The 21,117-nt window shown below is 43.5% G+C and overlaps 1 protein-coding gene and 1 long non-coding RNA gene across 3 annotated transcripts; one reads left to right on the top strand and one right to left on the bottom strand.

The window, feature by feature from the left end:
- Positions 1 to 536: 536 nt before the first annotated feature.
- LOC117808451 (vascular endothelial growth factor C-like) lies at positions 537 to 12,295 on the bottom strand. The gene is made up of 8 exons (XM_034678208.1): positions 11,448 to 12,295; positions 7,464 to 7,704; positions 7,050 to 7,240; positions 6,589 to 6,719; positions 6,383 to 6,486; positions 4,802 to 4,936; positions 4,188 to 4,389; positions 537 to 1,889 (listed from the first exon to the last, which is right to left on the bottom strand). The coding sequence occupies exons 1-8, from the start codon at positions 11,547 to 11,549 to the stop codon at positions 1,778 to 1,780; spliced, it is 1,218 nt and encodes a 405-aa protein (XP_034534099.1). The 5' UTR covers positions 11,550 to 12,295; the 3' UTR covers positions 537 to 1,777.
- LOC117808452 lies at positions 1,522 to 21,108 on the top strand. Of its 2 annotated transcripts, XR_004630325.1 has the most exons (23): positions 1,522 to 1,646; positions 2,623 to 2,748; positions 2,887 to 2,983; positions 4,127 to 4,419; positions 4,804 to 4,959; positions 5,945 to 6,019; positions 6,591 to 6,735; positions 8,952 to 9,025; positions 10,595 to 10,700; positions 13,198 to 13,319; positions 14,407 to 14,559; positions 14,961 to 15,055; positions 17,316 to 17,363; positions 17,595 to 17,681; positions 17,780 to 17,857; positions 17,995 to 18,184; positions 18,311 to 18,521; positions 18,873 to 18,975; positions 19,117 to 19,244; positions 19,770 to 19,876; positions 20,001 to 20,104; positions 20,328 to 20,458; positions 20,901 to 21,108. It is a non-coding gene; the product is annotated as an uncharacterized LOC117808452 (long non-coding RNA). The 2 variants fall into 2 exon arrangements; XR_004630326.1 differs by lacking the exons at positions 1,522 to 1,646; positions 2,623 to 2,748; positions 2,887 to 2,983; ... (9 more) ...; positions 17,316 to 17,363; positions 17,595 to 17,681 and having other exon boundaries at positions 17,688 to 17,857; positions 17,986 to 18,184.
- The last annotated feature ends 9 nt before the right edge of the window (positions 21,109 to 21,117 follow it).

Raw genomic sequence — 21,117 nt, 5'->3', positions numbered from 1 at the left:
AGGGACCAGGCAGCAGACGGTCACACGGGCCAGACAGAAAGATGATTCCTTTGTTTTCCATCTGAGTCAATATTGTTTGTTGTGGTAGACTCAGACAGAGTGAGGAAGAGCGAGAGACTGCTGGAGGGAGAGAGAGGAAGAAACAGGAGACCACAGGAAGAGTCAAGTTCCCCCTCACAGGTGTGTGTGTGTGTATTCAAGTGTGTGCATGTGAAGGAGTGTAGGGTCTTTACTCTGGACTTGAAACATGAGCAATGTAATGTGCTTCTCATCCTCTGGTTGGAGGGAGCTTACATGCAAAGTCATTCTTGTATTAGGAGTAACATCTGCAGTAATTTGGGAAAGAATAACATGCAGAAGATTTAAATGATGCATTACTCAACATCAGAATTTATTGCACAGTGCGATAAAATGATAGTTTTAACTCGAGAATGAAAATGATTACGCAGAAAGGTAGTGCTTGAGCGGTCTGCTTTAAATATTTAGACTTTAAGGTATTCTGTATTCAAAAGAAACAACACGCTCTAAATCTTTACTTCAAATCTGCTTTAAATATTTAATCAAAGCTTGATTAAAGAGTTTGGTTTTCTTGACGTTATAAAGCACAAACAATACAATCATTTCTTCACTGCAGACAGCCTCATCCTGAAACTCTACATCCTCTGCAGGCCCTAAAGTCATCATTCTTAAAGCTATACAGTCGCTGAAATGAGCCATGTAAATCTGCACAACGGACAATTACAAACAAGATTCAAATTCTCCATAATGATCAAAACTGCAGGAAGAAACAGACGTAAATAATTTCATTTCAGAGCAATATTTAGTGTCTTAAATATAGTATTTTACAACGGCATGATTCCACCTTCAGAACATCAGTTTTAAATATGAAAAGATTTTAATATTTACAAAAAAAACAGTACTTAAAGAGTGTAACATTAAATTACCAGAAGAAGTAGGACTGCATCCAAGAGTTACAGTAAATCAGGAGTGGATTGAGAACATTCAGAGAGCAGCGCCGCAGTAGAGGCAAGTAGAAACTGGAGGATATAATAGCTGTTTGGGAGTGTGTAAATTAACGTTTTATTGAACCCCAGTCTGGCAGAAAACCTCCGCTCTCTTACTGAGCTGCAACAATAACCAAAGCACACTGTCACCCTTTCCACCTCTGCTCAAGCAGGGAACACAAAGCACAGCCTCTGGCGGTGTCACATTATATGATTACTGCAGAATAAATCCTTCAACCCCGCAAATATGTTGTTACTCAAGGCTGCCAAAGTGAAGTCAAAGTTGCCTGCAGCTCTAGGAAGAAAAAAAAAGAAGAAGCGTGCTCTGTTATTTTATTCCACTTTCCAGTTCACACAGTCGTACGTGGTGTCTATGTGGCAGGTCGGTGGTTAAATATCGAGCTCAAACATGTTGCAGCGATTCAGAGTCTTGCCGGTCCATCCAGCCATTGCTGCCATACTTTAAGACAGTCTCAGGCTCTGACTGGTTGCTTCTTTTCTTTCAGGGTCTGGATTTAACTCTGATGCTTGAGTCCGAGATTGCTCTGCATACTGCTGGCCTGTTGAGTACAAGAGAAGCACCATCCTCCCGTGTACAAGACAGCATAAAAAACACTCCTCCGTCCATCTCCAATCCCGCATGTATAAATAAGTAGTCCCTCCATCCTGACTCTGTCAAAAGGCACTTCCTCTTCTTTCTCGCCCCTGTGTTTTCAGGCCCAAAGTTTGTCGAGAACATGTTGCTTGCAGTCTTGCTCTCTGCTATTGGTTTGCTAATTCCACTCAGGCCTCATGTGGTTGGGGATGCACTGGCAGACTTGGTGGCTGTAGTAGAAACCACTCTGGCACACAGGTCTGGGCTTTCTGCAGGGCAACCTGTAACAACTAGACAGACAGGAAGTAGAAAGGGAAAGGAGACAAAGGATGGACAAATAGAGAGCAAAAGTTGTAAAAGTGCAGAGAATTAAAGACGGAAAGAAGACATATTTTTGAACGCGGGGAGGAGGGATGGAAAGGGAGAGGTTGAGAGTAGGAAGAGGGGGAAAAAAGAAGACACATGGGAGATTATTCTTTTGGCACCAACACTATTGATCATTCAGATCCTCACATCCCTTTTGGATAAACCCTCATCCAAGTTTTGTTTGCTTCAAACGATTCTGTGTGTGAGAAAAAGAGGGAGTGTGCCTCCCAGGAGGGGAGAAGATGGCCAAATTCTGTGAACTCGCCTCTTCAAAATCACAGTAGGTGAATGGTCTTCTGATGCATCACCTCCTGTGACCAGATGTTGAATCGAACATAAAACAAAATGAGGGCAAGGATGAGGAAAAGGAGATGTGTTATGCACACTGTATGTCAGAGCTGGGTGTGTTGTAGTGGATCTCTTCAACCCTCTAAGCTAAGAAAGAATCCATGCCACCAGAGGTCATGTGTATGTTCTGTACATCTGCAAACTTTCCCACATTCGTAACGCTGCGATTAGAAATCCCTCACATGTCTGCTTGTGTGTTTTCCCTGGTGTCTGTCACTCCATCTGTCTCCATCCCGCCCGCCTGAATGATGGCTGCTCTGCTCTCTGTCATCAAGTTCACTCCGTCTCTCCCTGCCTGTCTCTGTGCAGGCCTCTCGGGTCAGAGGGAGGCTGATCTCTTACGTGACGGCTGTGGGAACTGTGACACACATGCTGAGCGCGCGCACGCAGCTGAGACTGTGGCCGAATGTTTTGGACACCCTGTGTCCATAAAAGGTCATACTGAAACATGTCAACTCAGGAAATGGACAGATTTTCTTTTCTGGTTTGGAATGTGCGATTCGTCCATTGAGAGTTTGTATGCTTTCTCTCCCTCTAACTTTTTTCTTTTCTCCCTTCTTTTTCTTTCCTCAGCTCCCAGATGGAAGAGTTCTGATGGCACCAGAGGCCAAGCCAGCACCCAAAGAACACAAGACGGGACCAGTTCTCCCAGTGCAAGCCTTTTGTTCAGGTAACAGATGAACCAAAGCTTTAGATACCACACAACCAGACTTTTTAAAAAGCACAGGGGATGGATGTTTTTATTTTGCTTTGTAATGTAGAAGTGTAAACGATACAACACGATACGATACGCTTTCCCCTTGGGGATATATGTCTGGGACTCTAGTGCTGCACATGCTCAGAAGCCTCCACTGTTGTATGATTAATTAAAAACATTAGACAACGATCAAAAACTAATCTAGATTACAATTTACAATTGACTTTCCTCAGGTACAGTCTGGTTCCAAAGTTGGAGCTTTGAAGAGTGAACTCGGTTCACCTGACAACATTTTTTTTAACAGTGCCCTAGTTTTCAGGTTGAAGCGATTATTATCACATCACACAATCATCCGAAACACCATAGGAATTAGACACCCACCAGTGAAAACCTGCTCTGAAATCAATCACGTCGAACAAATCATCCCATTATTTGCCAAATCGTTTTGAGCTGCTGAGTAACGATCAAAGCTCCGAGAGATCAGGACCTCCTTTTGCCCCAGAGCTGCCGGGACATCTCCTGCTCTTCATCAATTACCACAGATATATTTCATGATATCTTAAAAATAGTCAGAGGTAGATAAGGGATGTTTTGGGCAACTTGTAGCAACATCTGGTGCTCGGTTCAAATCAGGTCTATTTACTTTTGTGTGAATGTGGAAGTAGGAAAGGAGGAACTCACACTCTGACGAACTGTTTTGACTCAACCTAGAAACAAGAGTTACTCATTGTTTAGAGTCTCTGCTTTCAGTTTGATGTATTTCCCAAACTTGACGTAAAGCGGGGAGGCGGACCCTCCCTGACTTTTAGAAAAGTTACAGAACTGAAACATGAAGATGATGAAGAGGCGGGGGGGGGGGGGGGGGGGGGGGGATCATTTCCTGAAATGGTTGTGGTTTCCAGACACATGAAAACAAGTGCAAACACAAATCCGAGCAGCTGTGTGGCAGAATTGTATTATTACATGTTACAGTAAGTTACCTTAATATTATCAGAGCTTATTAGCTTTTTATGGCTTAGAGTTATTACTCTAGTTGGAAGAAACCCAGACTGGATTCTTAAGATGATTTAATCCCCCGAGGAGACATTTTCTCTCTCTGCTCCCTTCTTTCCTCAGGGAGAGGAGACGACAGAGAATATCAACATTCACTTCAACAGCAGAATCGACACTGGCCTACCTGCAGGTGCTGGGCTTGAACCTCTTGCCCTGCCGTAGACACGAGTGCGGGCTCTCTCTGCACTGACACAGGCAGGTGTCGGGGTTGAGGGGCTGATTCCCCGGACACTCTGCGGCGCACACACAACCACACAGCTCCTCGTCCCACCGCTGACCCGTCGGGCAGAGCTTCCCCTCGCCTTGGCCAACGCACTGACACTCACCTGAGAGAAAAGAGAAACAAAATCATGAAGGTAATTTGATGATTACGCTGTTACATGACTCATTTCTGTTTGTGTTGTACATTTTTTTGCGGTCTGGTCCTGACTTGTTGGTGTAAAGATTTGCATGAAGCCAGACTTCACAAGAAGTCCCCTCATCTGTGATTAATCCGTCTGGCTTCATTTTTCCTGGTTGCTTCCAGAAAGACAGCCTCTTTTTGAATTAGTGTTTACAGTAAGACCAGAGCAAAAGTGAATGTTAAAAGTCTGTTTTCAACATTCATCACAAACACTTTTTGCATCCAATGTTACATTCAGCCACAGGATAAGATTCAGACTCAGACTCAGAGGTTGTGATTCTCTTTCTACCAACAGTGTCATGTGAGATATGTAAGCTTAATGGAATCCTTCTTACAGGTGTTGTGGTCCAGTTTCCAGCCTGGATCACAGCTGGCTTCGGTGAGTCCATTTCGACAGACGCAATCACACGTGGACTCGTCTAGAACTCTGTTTGGTCCGCATAGAGCCAACAGACCTGTGTCCAGCGCCTCTGGAAGTCACATGGAAAGAGTTGTAAGAGAAAATGTTAACCACAGTGTTGATTTGAATCTTTCTATGTGCTCATTTCTTGGCTTGCTGCAAAATTCACAACTCATTTCAAGGTCCCAAGAGGATGCATTTGACTACCTTTACCGAACCCTTGTATTTTTGATTAAGCTCCATCATTAGAATTGATATTTTCCAGTATATTATGAGAAAAAGACCAGCTGCTTTATATCAATACTTCAAACAAACCTTTTGAGTTTCTTGAGCCTAATTTAGTATATTGAGTCAAGTGTTGAGACCGCCAATCATAGCTCAGTGATATTAGTCAATCACACGACAAGGGTTGGAGTTTCAAGGTAAATAACGATTGCTAAACATTAACATGTTAACATTTCTGCAGGCTCAGCTTCTGTCTTTAGGATTCAGGTAAGGAAAATAGTCTGCTGTTCTGATTTAGGGTTGGGTATTTACTTAAATTACATCAGAGTCACTTGTTGAAACATCAATTTGAAGCTTAATTCCCAAGAGAAGTGTATTAGACATGCATGTTCAAAGCATTCATTCTTCCCCATGGGTATCCCAATTCAGTGTGCTCTTAAAACCGACGTGATAACATCTTTCCCAGGTTATTATTAGATAAAGAAGCTTGATATGGAGGGTACTGCAGTTCACTGCATGACTGAACAAGCAAAATGCCACAAAGACAGATTCATTTCTCATGTTCGAGTTGAATAAACATTTCCTCAGGGGGGAAACTCATTCCACATCCATTTGTATAGGGCATAGGCATCATCATCATCATCATCATCATCATCATTGTTGTCTGGCAAGTGGGGGCGGAATATTTTAAAACTAGTAAAGTAAACCAAACATCTGGCTCACAAGCCAAAAAGCTGCCAGCATCATTTGGATGACGCTGCATTTTGGTAGTACGAGTACGTTGCGTTCACTGTCATCTGTTGAATCTCTTGTTTTTGTCTCATGGTTTAAAGTCTCTGTTGTCTTGTTTCAGGTGCATCAGCTTGAGCCTGCTGCTGTAACGTCAAACAATCCAAACTCTGGTCTGACTGCAGTTTTATCCCATGGGGTGAGTCATGCTTGTGTATTGCTTAATGTTGTATAATGATTTTGGTTTTGCATGTAAGTTCATTATTTGAGGGCATGACTGCGGTTAATCCCTGAAGGCTTGAGAGATGTACTTTTGAGTTGTTGCTTTTGTTCAATCGCTGGAATGCTTGCGCCACTTTCTTTCAGATATTGAGAGCAAGGCTGTTTTTTAATGTGGAATAAGATGGATTAGGACTAACAATGTAGTTCCCTCTAAATGAAGCAGCATCCCCTCTTTAATTTAAGGGACCAGAAGAGCAGAAAGTCGACACAAACTGTCTTCTCTTAAAGTTGAAATAAGAAGAGAGACAGACTGAACAACGTTAGACTGAAGCACACTTACCCGTCTCTCTCGCAGAGTAGTTTATTGCGTCCGTAGAGACACACACACAGTTTACTGGATCCCATAACGACCCTGGGGCGCAATCAACGTCGGGCGGGGAACACCTACACAAACAAACACACACACGCACGCTAACACTCAGTCCAAATGCATTGATACGGTGAAAAACGACTCAGGAATGTTTACACCCGTCACTGCCCACTCACAGGTGATCTGCCACGGCTCGTCTGATGATGGAGTGGAGCGGCCGCTTGGTGAGGCATTCGCACGAAGTGTGGTTGACGAAGGTCACCATGACGACCGAGCGATCCATCTTGGGCGGGGACAGCTCCATCAGCTGTCGAGGAAGAGAGGTGAGCGTTAGAGGAGTTGGTGTACAGAGCTCTGTGTGTGTTTGTTGTTTGTCTTTTATTAAAGCTTCTGCTGCGGCCGCTCTCATTACACTTTTACTGCTTATGACCAAATGTTTGGGCTGTAGTTGATATAATAGTTGGGTGATTGTGCAACTGTGAGTGCGTGTGTATTGATTTGAGGTACAGTTGCAGCCAAAGGGCGTCCCCCTGCTGTACAGCTGGCTATGATAGAGATGAGCTGGGTAGATTGGTTTCTGTCCTCGCCCCTGAGGCAGTCTGAGTGAGTGTCAGATGATTCAACGACTCTCACTTACCGTCTTGTTCACAAGCGTGTGACTCGTATTCGTGCAGTAGAAGGCCTCGTTTGTGCAGCACCCGCCGCACCGATGCAGCGCCACGCATCGTGGGAGGTAGAACTGACTGGTGGATTCTGGGTATTCTTTGGCCACCTCGACACACACCTCTCTGGGCTGGCACGAAGTCCGCTGGATCTCCTCTAGGATGACTGGAAACAGATGTGATTAAGTAACAGGATTCTGTTTCTGACAAGAGAGCTTCAAAGTAATCCCATTTTTCTGTATGATCCGCCTACTTTTGTTTCTCTCTGAGAGAAGTCTAGAAGTCCACTATGGTTTTTAAGAATACTGTAGATCTTCTCAAAGGTTTAAAGTTGAAACTTTGACTAGATTTGAAAACTCTCGGAGCTGACATCACTCTCCAATGTTTACCTTTTAACGTCCCGTCCACTTTATAAGCCGCCTCCTTCCTCGACTGACCCCACAGATCCTCGTCTCCACTGTGGACCATCGGGCTCGCAGAGGAGGAGAGGAACGAGGGGAACGAGTCGCGCCCTGACTTCTTCCTCAGGCAGTGCTGAAGCAAATTGTATTCAGGATACAGAACTTGTAAAAGCTGATCCACGCTCGTCACTGAATCCAAACTGGGCTGGTCGTCTGACAACACCGGAGCCTGGAAGACACGAAAGAAACATTACAGGCTTCTTTAATCTCATTTACTGCACCAAAGAGCTCGTTTAGCGCCTAAAGTCGTGTGACTGACGATGAAATTGAAAAGAAAAGTGATCTCTTTTTTTATTCTGAAACAAAGATGCGAGTTTGATTCGATCTGAGTTGTGGTTTGTTGAGAAACCTCCTAAAACTTTCAGAATTTACTGCGCAAGTGTTCCTGGTTTGAGCTGGATAAACAGTGAATACCTCGGCTACCAATGTGTTGTGACATGTTGCTGTTGGCTACTGTTAGTTATTATGGATATGTCCTCTCCTCACCTACGCACACTTTGATGCATTTGAGTAAAGCCACGAAGTCTGGTGGTAACGTCTCTTTTTCAGTCTCATGGTGTATCAGTAAGACTGCACTTTAAACAACGTCACCTGAGGCAGTGTGATAAAAGTTGAAAATACTTGCCCTGCTGCTGCTGCTGCAGTGCCTTTAAGCAAGACGCTGTAATCTGACCCAGTTTTCTCTTAAGGTTAAATTGAAGTCCCACATCTGTATTTTTCTATATCTTCAAGTATTTTTAGACGCTTTATTATCTGACTTTCATTGCGCCAATCCTTTACGAGCCCTCCGTGACAGCCTAAACCACCGTCCTCCTCCAGAAGGAGTCCTTAAACGCAGCATTAGACCTGCGTTAATGGACCAAACAGACTGTAAATTGCCAGCACAGCCAACACCCATACCATAATTATTCCTATTGTACAAATACGCCTTTATGCAGTGAACCGGGTCCATTCAAGGAGTCTCTGTTTATTTTGATAGGCTTTATAAACCGTTCCTGCCGTGAGTCACCCCCATAATGGTTTTCGTGCTGTTGTGATGGATGACTCTGTTCTACCCTGCAGAAATGACACGCTGATAAAAGGTTAATTGTATCACTAACAGGCTTATAGAAGGCTCTGTATCGTGTTCAGGTAGTAAAAGTCAGCTGGGTGTTGGTCATTTGAGTATCATGCGGAATTTGTTGAAAGATTGCGATGATTGTTTAATTCCCCATGTCAAGAGGGAGTGTACGGGTGCAGCACATTTCTGTTGTCTGTCTTTTTATCTATCTGTATCCTTCCTTCCATTTTGTTTTCTCTTTATCCTTCACTTTCCAGTCCTTCAAAATCACCCATTTCTATTTCTCCATCTTCCCCTTTCATTTGTAATATGCCCACATCAAGCTGAGAGTCATGACAATGTCTTTATGTTTGCAGCTCTCCAGTGATGACAGAAACGACGAAAGAGGAAGTGGATCACCAGGAGGATTCATCCTGCGGGGAACATGAAGGTGCATACCAAATTAAACACTTATCAATGAAGAGTTGTGGTAGGATTCACCTGAAACCTTCAAAGAAGTCAACCTTGAAATAGAGTGTCTTTGCAGTAGGGAGGGTCGCTACTCAACAAAATGTATGCAAAATTCTCCCCCTTATATATAAAATCATGTTTCCCCAAAAAATGAGGACACTTGTTTGACTTCAGTTGTTTCTTTCAGGGAAATGAACATCTGGTTTAGTTGTTGTGTTGGCAGTCTATGTGTTTTTATGAGTCCTGTTCCTTTGATTATGATTAAAACAAATGTTTAGGACAAGTGTGACAATACGAAGTCAACGAGGAGTCACAATATCCTTCCATTATGAACCGTAGTTGAAGATACCGAGCAGGTGTTTCTCTGTTATTGACACAGTTCATAGTATTATCTAAAACACGGTATATAACAAGCTGCGTGTTACATAATATGCGACCTCGGTGGTGTTGTACACTGGGGGTGAAATCTTGTCCCTCTTCCCTCTCAAGGTCTTCCAACATTCCCTCTCTCGCTCTCACTCTGAAGTGATCACATGACATGAGATCACTGCTGTGGGACTATGAGGTCATGATGGATGATTGACCAGCGCTTTGGGCTCCATCATTAGATACTCCTGGCACGCCGACACATGCACATGCACACACCCATGCATTGGTCAATACCTCGGTCTCTCTGTGTAAACCTTCTTTTACTTTCTGCACAACTCGCTTTGAATTTGCCAACTTAACTAACCAAACAACGAGCTGCGGTCCCTTTGAAGGAAGTGTTTGGAAATCCTCCGTGTTTCATCTGACGGATCAGTTACTTGTTGAGTGACTGTCTTTAAGGGAAAGGAAGCCTTTATCTGAGCCACTTTCCACAGAAAAGACATGAGTCAGACACTAACAGAGCGTAACACGAAGCATCGCATAGTTTGTCTGCTGGCTCATGGGACAGCATTTACAGTAAAGTAGACAGCAGATGATGAGTCCATAGTACTATTTGAAATCACGTCACTGTAACAGGAATTTATTCCTGAAAAGAAAACAGATTTGTCACAGAGAAAAGCAGACTTTATTTGCCAAGCTTTTGTTACCAGATATAATAGAGTTACTTGAATTGTAGAATGATAAATGTAATCGATCAGTCTGTTTAAGGAAATCTTAATATCTAACGTCTAACTTCCCATAATCTATTGAAGTAGTCAGGCTGCTGAGATTAGTCTTGTATTGACGCCACGACACCAGCGGTTAATTCCTGACTGCAAATGCAATGCTAGCTTCAACTTGATCACACATGTCATATCTAATCAATCAGCGTAAAGTAGTCCAGCTCATTTCACGTCTGCCTGTTGACACTGTGGCAAAAAGGTTAGTTTCCGACAGCATCGTTAAACAAGATAGTTAAAAAGGAGAAGTTATTCTGCAATGGTCATCACCGGGCCCCTTTCCATTCAATCTGTGCACGTCTTTTAAAAGTAGTGGGGCTCTTCTCACCCTGTGCCTGTTGACACTGTGGCAAAAAAATAACATTTGTTTCTGATAGCATCATTCTTATTTGTTTTTTTAGGAGCAGCGAGAGAGATTAAGTACGTTACGGGCTTTGGCGACGTTGTCGGTCTGGTCGGAGGGAAAGAAAATATCAACACACTTTGAAGGTAGCGGAATAAAAGACGGTAAGTAGGTTCTGTCATTTTAAGCCACTGTTTTCTATTTTGCATAACCACCTGCTCACTATGCATGATCCCTAATTCATGTAGATGATACCATTGTGTAAAACAGCAGCTGCTTTAATCAACCCCTCTTATCTTTTTATTGATGTAAAGTCAGTGTTTCAATAAATAGAAGATTGCTCTACAAAACCTTTGAAGCCTATAGCAAAAACAAACTTAGATTTTTGTTCTGTAACGGTGACAATAATCTCCCCTTACAAAACTGGAAACCCATCATCTAATCCACTCTCCTTTCTGTACTGGATTAAAGAGATATCCTGTACGCTCACACAGCTGCCACTGCTTTTTAAAACACAGGATCCAGGGAACTGTCCTGTTCAGAAGTTGCGTACGTTGTTTGCCAGCTCCGGCTCGTAAAAGAGATCTTGTTCTCAATGAGACTTCCTGAATGAATTAGTGTTTTACTATCACGAGGAACAGTACCATCTTTCATCTTTGGATACCCTTAAGTCCATCATAGATGCTCATTTTATCTCTCACGTTTCAAGGGAAGTGTTTGTATTTCCTCCCTCTGAACTGATTTCTCTGTATTTATCTGCCTGAAATCAGTTATAGACACAAATTAACACGCTGCAGGAGTTGTAGAAATTCCTCTGTGTTTTGGCCTCAAGCCAAAAAGAAAAGTACATCAATGTTTGAGTCGATGCTAAGCTTGTGTTTGTGTTGTTGCTGTGGGATTGAATGCCTCACCTCAGTGCCCATGTCTCCAGCTTGATAATAGTCCATATAGTCTTGTCCTGAGCTCAAATAGCTAATGTTAAGAATCCATAGGAGCACAGCTGGTATCCACATAGTGAGGAGATGAGGTAGAGGAGAAAGGAGGAGAGGAGCTATCAAGGGAAGGAGGCTTTTAAAATCTTCTTTTAAAGTGAAAGAGAGGAAGGAGGAGAGGAAGGTGAGGAGTCGGCAGGTATCTCTTTGCTCCTCTCGTCATTCTACCCGGGGACGAAGTTGCTCTTCCGGCGCAGGTTGTTTGAATTTGGGAAACGCGCTGAATAAAACATGATGAGGAAATCGTCTCGTCTTCCTCTCTCGTCAAACACAGCTCCTCTTTTTCTTTCTTTCCACTTCAGAGGGAGTCCTCCCTCTCGTCCCGCTGCGTCTCCATGCTCGCAGTAGATGTCAGGTGCCTGCTCTCGTCTCTCTCTTTGCCTTTTTATATCCTCTCTTCTTCTCCTCCTCGTTCTTGACCTTCAGCTTGAATTATTCTGCAACCTCTGTCTTTTATGTAAGCCCCTCTCTTCTGTCCAGCCTTGATTCCCCTCGTCAGCGTCCTCCCCTTTGCCCTTCACACTTTCTTTATCTTTATTTTCTCTTCACACAACAGCTGTGCTCTTCCCTCCCTCTCTCTCTCTCTGTCTCTCTCTGTCTGTCTCTCTCAGATTATCGCTGCCTCTTTATCTGTCTCCTGTTTCCTCCTCTCAAACCTCCAGGGCAAAGCTTCTGTCTCGCTCTGGACTTTTTTTTTTCTTTTTTCTTCCTCCTCTTTTTTGTTCTGCTGCTTTCTAAATCTGTCACAACTTTTTCTGTCGGGCTGTCTGATCCTCGGAAAGGCATCAAAGAGAGAGAGAGAAAAGAGGAAGAGCTTATTCCAAATCCTGCCCCCGAATGGATTTCTTATTTGAAAAAAAAAAAAACCTGTCCAGCTTTTGGTATTAAGTTCTTGTCCAAACAGGGCGAATATGCGTCCTGTTTGGAGACATCCTGGTGGAGCGAGTGAGGAAAAAACACAAGAATGAAGGGATTGTGTTTGTGGGTGGAGTGAAAAGATGATTTGTGATTTATTGCTCATTATACTCGCACTTTTTCCAGCGCAGTGTCTGCTGCACTGACACACTTTCCCATCATCCTCCTCTTCTCTTCTTAAAACTCACAGGAGAGCGAGTTTTAAGTTTCCTAACAGGTCCAACGGTCTTTCAGGGAATCAGATAATCCTCCCACGTTCTTTATCTCTCTCCTCTTTTTCGCACATCCGTTATCTCCACGTCTTTTGAGCTGCAGGGATTTAAACGTGTGTGTTTGCTCGCAGTGACTAATGTGTGAGTGGCTTTAAGTGCCTTTTTATGAGCTGCTTCTGCCTCTGCTGTCTCTCTCTCTCTCTCTCTCTCTCTCTCTCTCTCTGTGTGCTTTATGTCAGCTGTCTCACTCCCTCCTGCACGTTTTTTAGTGTCAGGAATAAAGCTGCACAATCCGCCTCACACCTGCAGCTCCTTCACACTTCATCAACCTTCACCTTTGTTGTCCTCCCTCCTTCCCCCTCTCACCTCTTCAAGGTCCTAAAATCACAAACTTTACATACCTCTTTAACTCTACCGCCCCAAGGCTGCTAGCATGTGTGTCATGAAGGATCAGGAGGAGGAGGAGGAGGAGGAGGAGGAGGAGGGTGAGAAAGGTGAGCTTGCGTCTTTGTCTAAATATATCTATTTTATTCCTCTCCTAGGGGCGAATCAGTTACCGAGAACTGTAAAATAAATTATGGGGAAGACGGAGAGACAATGAGACGGGAAAGGACGAAGAGGAGAGACAGACAGGAGACCGAGGAGGAGGAGAAGGGAGAAAGAGGTGTGTCTGGGAAACGCTCGAATGAGAAAACATCCGATTTTTGGGCCAGTCACCGCCGGCCTTCTTCAAGGATTAAAGACGCACACGAACATGCACGCACGCACACGGTGGCAAGTGTCTGCTTGCAGCATGCTTTATGTGTTGAAATCCACACAACCAAATTCCACATTCCAGTCATTGCTGTCTCAATGTCATCATGTGAGCTGCATGCATAGAATCTGAGATGATCGAGAGGGAAGAAGTGGACGTTTGTGTAAAGATGGAAATGCACAAGCTGGATTTTTACTTTAAGGCCTAAGAGGAAAGATGCTTCTTGTCAAGGGCGAACAGCTGATGAGACCAAAAATATCCCAAAAATGAAAAGGCCCAACATTTGGAGGTTTTGTCTTTTTGTGCAGAAGTAATAAAACACAGAACGATGTCCCCGAAGACAAGCAACATTTTATTCCTGTCACCGTAACAACTGATTTCATTCACAGTAATCACTGTTTTGTTTGTTAAGTAGCCGGGCATGTCTGTGACGGGTAAACTTTGCGAACCCGCTCGGAGGCAGACGGATCTCTGTGACACTGAGTTGTCTCATAAAGAGGAGATTTCTGAGGTAAACAGCTGCCGGGGCATTATTAAGGCAAATATTGGATTATACGCTGCACATCAAGCAAACAAGAAGAGCGTTTGAGTTTGATTATCACATGTGCCGTACACATGTTTAAGCCGTTCTGAGGATAGGGACGCCGTAGAGTAGAATTAGAAGGGGATCGTCACGGAGAGCGGCTGTTTCCGGACATCAAAATAGCCATTTGAATGATTACATTGACATCCACTTGAACTTACGTAAGCCCGAGCTGAAGCTGGAACTCCCCTCTGATATCTTTGATTGTTGAACGATGGAAAAAGTTCACTTTTATCCTTTTAAGTAACCCGAGTGTTCCAAGTGTAATGACATAATCTCTAATTGCTTGGACACTTTAAATGTTTTCCTCATATTTTCCACATCCAGTCTTTAGACGCACAACAAGTATTTATGTAAAGTGAGCAGCTTCATCTGTCTGTTTACCTTCATGTACGTCCACTTACCTGGCGCCAGGGAAGAGAGGCGGCAAGTTCCCCCAAATATCTGTCTTCCCAGCAACGCTTTCAAGCTCAATCTGGAGGACGCCGGCTCCTTTCGATGCAAAGGGACCACCTACTCGAAGCTCTCCTATCTCTACGGCCGAGCTCGGACACCCTAAGTTCAGAGGTAACTCATTTCAGCAACGCAAACGTCAGAGTCCTGCTCACCCTGTCTGAATTCTAATTCGCACAACTGTCTGTGAATGATTTGAACAAGATTATTTTATACCCTTTAAAAAAGGTCTTTGTAGAGATCAGCAGCTCAGAGATGACCACACTACTTTCCTCAGATTGATTTGTTGACATGTCGTGTGTGATCAGGTTGTCTCTGGCGTCTCTGCTTTTCTAAATCAACAAGCTGTGAGGATTCATTGTTTCTCAAAGGTTCAAAGGATGCAATAAAGAAAATAGAAGACTTTGTCATGTAAGCAGGAGCTCCTGTCTGTGAGGAGGCCTGACGCAAACATCCTCACGATTGACGTGAAGTTAATGTTCACATTTGTGTAACTTGTTTTCTCTCTTTCACAGAACACATCCAGCTTTGACGTGTGCTTCACAACAAGCAGAAAACATCAGACTGACTGGCTTTTATCTCTGCTCCTGTTGTGTGATAGGCAAACCAAGTAAGACTGCATCTTCATCTTCACAATATGTATCTGTTATCTCACAGCTGCTGAAGAACATCACATCACAGCACAGCCATGACATGTTCACTCAAACGTGGTGCCGATATTTGAATTCCTGACCAACACACGTTTATCAAGTGTGGTTCCTCAGCCTCGACGGGCTGTCCCCTGAAGTAGATAGAGCGCCCTGTGCACCACACAGCAGAGCCATTCTGCTCCAAAAACGTGATTCCCCCCCCTTTATTTTCCATGTCTGTGCAGTAACACCATCTTCTGCCTCTGAGCTGTTGTGGATGGAACTGGTAGGTTCATGTGTGTCCATCTTTAGTCCAACATTCTGCACAGTCACGGCCTGAAGCCATGTAACAGAGCACAACACTGAGGGTGCTTAACTCATGAACCCCCTGTCATTTTTAATAGTTAATCGTTAAAATGAAGCCATAAAGTCTACACAGACCATGTCTCTTTAAGTAGAGCGACTGACAGGGGCAGCCTTGGGTTCGGCCTCTGCTTTGGCTATCACAGCCACAGCTTCACCCTCAGACGACACAGCTACGGTCCGTTTGTTTCACACTGGAACCTTCAAACCTTCTTTAGGTCGAGGTCTGAAGCGTGTCCTCACTTTGAGGAGCTGTCAGGTGTATCATATATCACACTGTTGATTTATTTATTAATCACTGCGATCACAAGTTCAATAAGCCATGAAGAACCTTTAAAAATCCAGCTCTGGTTGAAGAGAGGTTTTTGCTGCAGGGTCGCTTAGTCTTAATTCTTTGATTTCAGGCAAAGGATGCTCTGCTCCTCTGGTGGAGCCGATGACGCTGTAGATAAGAGACTCCCTGCCCCTGAAAACCAGAGAGAGGTTCTTTGTCTTTGTCCTGGATGTTTCTTAACTCTGAACACTTTATCCGCCCAGTTCTGAATGCTCTAATGTTTGTCTGAGCTGAATGATCCTGAACACTTTAATGTTCCTGCAGAGGTAGAAGAGATCAGCCACAGTGTGGTTCATAGTTTGAATATCTAAAGCAACAGGCGCCATCTGCTGGCAGTGTTGATGTATCACACCCTTCAAACGGGACACATTGTCAGCCTTGAATAGAAGGTTATTCATGCTCCAGCTTTGAAGATCAGGTAGACGCTTTATTCCAAGAAGTAGAAAAGTTATTTATGACGACAACAAATGATTCATTTGACCATGCGCCTCTTCTGCTGCTTGATTTGTATTCACAGCGAGACAAAGGGAGGGAGTGGAGTCCTTCAGCAACACCAGACTCGCGTTTTTATAGGGTCCAGTCTGTGTTCTGTGAAGTGTTTGATGCTTTATTTACATATTTAATGTAATTTCACTTTGACCTGACGTGTTTGGGTGATAATCAAATTGAAAACAGTGTCCCCTCCACTGTGTGTTGGATCCAATCTAAAAAGTAATACAAACAAACTTTGAGACTGTCACACAATACTTGAAAGAAATTGATAAGTCAGGCAAGGGAGAGGGGATTTTCTACACTTTAGGCTTTCTCCTTGGCCTTGAACTAGAACCGCTCTGCTCTTGTTATGCAGGTTCAGGAGCTGTTTTAAAAAGCAAGGGGGCATATTTGATTATGCACGAGGAGGAGGAGGAGGAGCTGGAGGAGGAGGAGCTGCTGTTTTTGTTACTAGTATCTCAGAAATTGAAATCAACACATAGAGCTACTTTTGAATACCTGTGTCAAAGTGCGGGGCTCTGGCGGCCTAGGCTATAGTCCTTTTCGCAGAGGTCGCCGGTTCGACTCCCGGCCGGTCGACCATTTGCTGCACGTCTTCCCCCACACTCTACTCCCCACGTTTCCTGTCTATCTTCAGCTGTCCTGTCAATAAAGGTGAAAAAGGCCCCCCAAATGTGTCAAAGTGGGCGTGAGAGTGTTTATTGTGCAGAATAAATGTTTGCAGTCCATTCAGAATCCCAGATAAGCCCGAGTTTGAACCCAGAGGTCAACAGTTCCTATTTTTCCCCAAGAAGGATCCAGGTACACAAACTTCAAGTGTCTGTCTGTCTCGGTGCTAAATGAAGCTCTTATTGTTGTGGTGTAAGAGTAACACACTATGTGCCACGTGTGATGGAAGAACCAGGTTAACTTGATCAACTCTGTTCCCACATTCTTAAAAACACACATTATTAAAGCTCATTAATAATGCTTTAAGAAAGTAGTTGTTTGATAAATAAATAACATTCTTAAAATGTTAACAACTTCAATAACATTCTTCTTCAAAATTTCAGGCACGGTTGATACTCTGGATAAGAATCGAACCATCAACCTTCGGACTTGTGAGTCTCTCCTCTATTCCCCTTTGCCACAAAGACGCACATCTAACATGTTTCCAAAATCTTTCCACAGAGGTGGACTAGATGAACTGTAGTCACAGTGTCAGTACTTTATCACTTTAGACCTCATTCAGTGAATCACACGTGTGTTGAAATATGAAAGAAGAAAGTGTATAATGTATAAAGTACTGTTGTATCAGTGTTTCTGTTGTTGTACTCTCTCCCTCCATCCAGTAGGGGGCGCTGACTGACGCTGAAGCCGCGCCTGCCCCGAAAGACTTCCCCCGTGCGTCACTTCCGTTTCCGGTCAATCACACTCAGGTGAGCAACTTTGAACCACGTTTCCCGCGAGGACGCTCCACGGCAGGTGTCAATGGCCGGTTGTTGTTGAGTAATTTAATTTAATTTAATTTAAACAGAGCTAAAAGTTGATCCACGGAGAACAGGACGAGAAGAAAAGACGCCGGAGCGGAGTGAAGAGTGTCGAGAAGAACGAGGTGAGTCACATTATCACGGCTCCGTGCTTTGCTAACGCTAATGCTAACACCTGTTCTCATGCTTGTTATGCTAACCTTGACTCTGAGGCTCACCCTGCTGACACACGTGTTCATACTTTGTGTTTGAGTTACTTTAGACAGAACCGGAGTGTACAGAAGAATAAGAGAGTTGATCTAAGGACCTGATTCATCGACCCGAGGAGGGCCTGTCTTACTCAAAGAAGAAAGAAGAAGATGATCCACGGAGAAGAGGACAAGAAGAAAAGAAGTCGGACCTACATCTGAGAGGAGTGGGCTGGACACTCTAAGAGTGTCGAGAAGAACTAGGTGAGTCAGATTTCGTGAACACATGCTCCATGCTTTGCTAATGCTAACACCTGTTCTCGTGCTTGTAATGCTAACCCTGACTCTGAGGCTCACCCTGCTGACACGTGTTCATACTTTGTGTTTGAGTGACTTTAAACAGAACCGGAGTGTACACAAGAATATGAGAGTTGATCTAAGGACCTGATTCATCGACCTGGGGAGGGCAGCAATACTGTAGCCTGTCTTACTCAAAGATGAAAGAAGAAGATGATCCACTGAGAAGAGGACAAGAAAAAAAGACGTCGGACCAACACCCGAGAGGAGTGGGGTGGACACTTTGACTTTCAAGAAGAACGAGGTGAGTCAGATTTCGTGAACACGTGCTCCATGCTTTGCTAACGCTAATGCTAACGCTGTTTTCATGCTAGTAATGCTAACCCTGACTCCTGAGGCTCACCCTGCTGGCTGACACACGTGTTGAAACTTTGAGTTTGAGTTACTTTGAACACGTGTGTGATGCTGTTTCATGGTGTGTGTGTAGAGCTCACAAGAAGGGCTTAAGAAACATCAGTCTTCATGGAAAATAGTTTCTTCAAAGGGTTCTGGTGTAATGTAGGAAAGTCCTTTAAACGTCCTCTGAAAGTCCAAATATATAAGTGCTGTATCATTGTGTTTGTATGCGTATATATATGTTTGTATTAATTCACAGAGCAGAGAGTTAATGAGCGGCTCCAGGAAGTCTGGGTCTGTGAGGCCACGTGGTTGGGGAGCTGCATGCTGCATCGACTTCAGGGAAGATTTGTTTGTCAGACGTGAGTACCTCAATGTAAATATTTAGTGATGATTATTATGCTAAATTTGACACGTGTTGCAGTTTCTGTTATTGTTGTGCTGTGAGCTGCTTTGATTCTGTGCAGTAGTTATTGTAAATTGTTTATTTGTATCTCCCTCAGTGTTCCAGTCCAAGGAATGTTTCTTGAAACGGATCCAGCTGGTTAGTCTGTTGAAAATGATCAAACAAAGGCAACATCCCAAACTGCTGAACCCAGAGGTCAACACCTTTTCACCAATAAAGATCCAGGTACACAAACTTGGAAGTGTCTGTCTGTTGCCGTGCTGAATGAAGCTCTTATTATTTTAATGCTTTAAGAAAATTGTTTGTAGGAATGGAATTGTAGATGAAGCATTGATGCTTTCCATCCAATTGGTTCACTCGTGGGCCGAAGTCTCATGGTGCTCCATTTGCTCTACTGTGCCATCAAGTGGCCAAAAAATGCAAGTGCAGTGATTATAATGAGACCATCCCTTTGGTGTGTGAAGCTTTGAATAAATGAATGAGGTTTGTGATGCTTACAACTTCTTAATAAGGTGTCTGTCTTTATGATACAATGGCTGAGTCAAAAGGGGAAGTGGAAACAAATTGGGGAGAGGGTTATTCTTTTTTTTTTTTTTTTAATCCCCTGATGGCACTCCCCCTCCTTAGCAACAAGTCAGGGTTGAAATACACCACTACAGGTGATGTTTACACTGTGGTATGAAGAAAACAACAACAATGATGCATACACAGAAGCTTTAGAGTGCTAATTAAAGTTACTCTGTCACGTAGAGCTCGGATGAGGAGGTCCTACCTGGAGATCTTAAGTGCACGTTTGGCTCCGTCCTCACTTCCAAGAGGGAGGAACTCCTCTGCTAACGCAAGGCGTGCTCATTCATGTGAGTACACATCACATAGATTATAATGCGACTGCAGAGGTAGTGCATATGCTGCTTTTCCTCCTGCCTGTGGATACAGAGTTGATGTTTCATACCCCTTTGTTTGTTTGGTCGTGTGTCATAGTGGACTTGTCCATCAGTGGGGTCTGGACCAGGAGGATAGAAGAGCAGTGTGAGAAGATGGACGAGCACCAAACAGCAGCTTGTGCAGCTCATCAGATCCCTCAAGTATTCACCCTGACACATGAATAATGACATGATGTTACACCTAGCTTGAAGCGTGTTGTAGTTGAGGACGTCACCACTAGATGTCACTGTTGTTACATGATAGATTATTTCTATATAAAGTCAGGGTCATTTTATGTGATTGTTTTATTTCCACAATGTGAAAGAAGCTCTGTATACCGAAGGAAGTGCGATTTAAAACACGTTACGTCTCATCGATTGTTAGAGCCAAGAGCCGAGGATCCCGGCAGCAGACTAGAAGTATCTCCAAGAAGATGACCAGTATTTACAGGATTGGGCTCAACCAGGGACCCTCACTGCTACAGGAAGGTGTACCTGCACCTGATGGTGTTCAAAGTGAGTATCACTGAGTTAATAAAGTGTTTGCTCTCTCCTGAGTGACTGTTTCCTAACCTGTTCCCTCCCTCCCTCCCTCCCTCCCTCCCTCCCTCCCTCTCTCTCTCTCCCTCCCTCCCTCCTCTCTCTCTCTCTCTCTCTCTCTCAACATCAAATGTTATTGATCAATGTAAAATCTAATTGATCAGTGTTAAATCAAAATCCAAATGATCAAACTAAATGTGATTGTTTAAACTAAATCTTCAACCTTAAATGTTGAAATGTAATTGCTCAATGTTAAATCCAAATGTTGAACGTTAAATCTAAAGTTAAATGAACTCTGAATATGAGGAATAAGAGTTTGAATATGAGGAATAAGAGTTTGAATTTATTGAATGAAGTCTGAATTTATTGAATGAAGTCTGAATTTATTGAATGATGTTCTGAAGTTTCCTTTTTTCAGATGGTTCTTCACTTGCATCTTTGATGTCCTCTTGAACAAGAGCAAGGAGCCGGACCCCCGTGCAGAAGCTGTTCCTGAAAAGAGATCCAGCGCTATGCCAACAAGAAGAAGTGATTGTAAATGTATTTGTTCAAACTAAATCTAATTGTTGAGCCTAAATCTTCAGTATTCAACGTTAAATGTAAATTTTGAACAATAGATGTAATTGTTCAACTAA

This window comes from Notolabrus celidotus, chromosome 24, assembly GCF_009762535.1.
Source record: "Notolabrus celidotus isolate fNotCel1 chromosome 24, fNotCel1.pri, whole genome shotgun sequence".
Taxonomy (NCBI): Eukaryota; Metazoa; Chordata; class Actinopteri; order Labriformes; family Labridae; genus Notolabrus; species Notolabrus celidotus.
The sequence above is the reverse complement of the archived record's forward strand: the minus strand, read 5'-3'. Positions and strand labels throughout refer to the sequence as shown.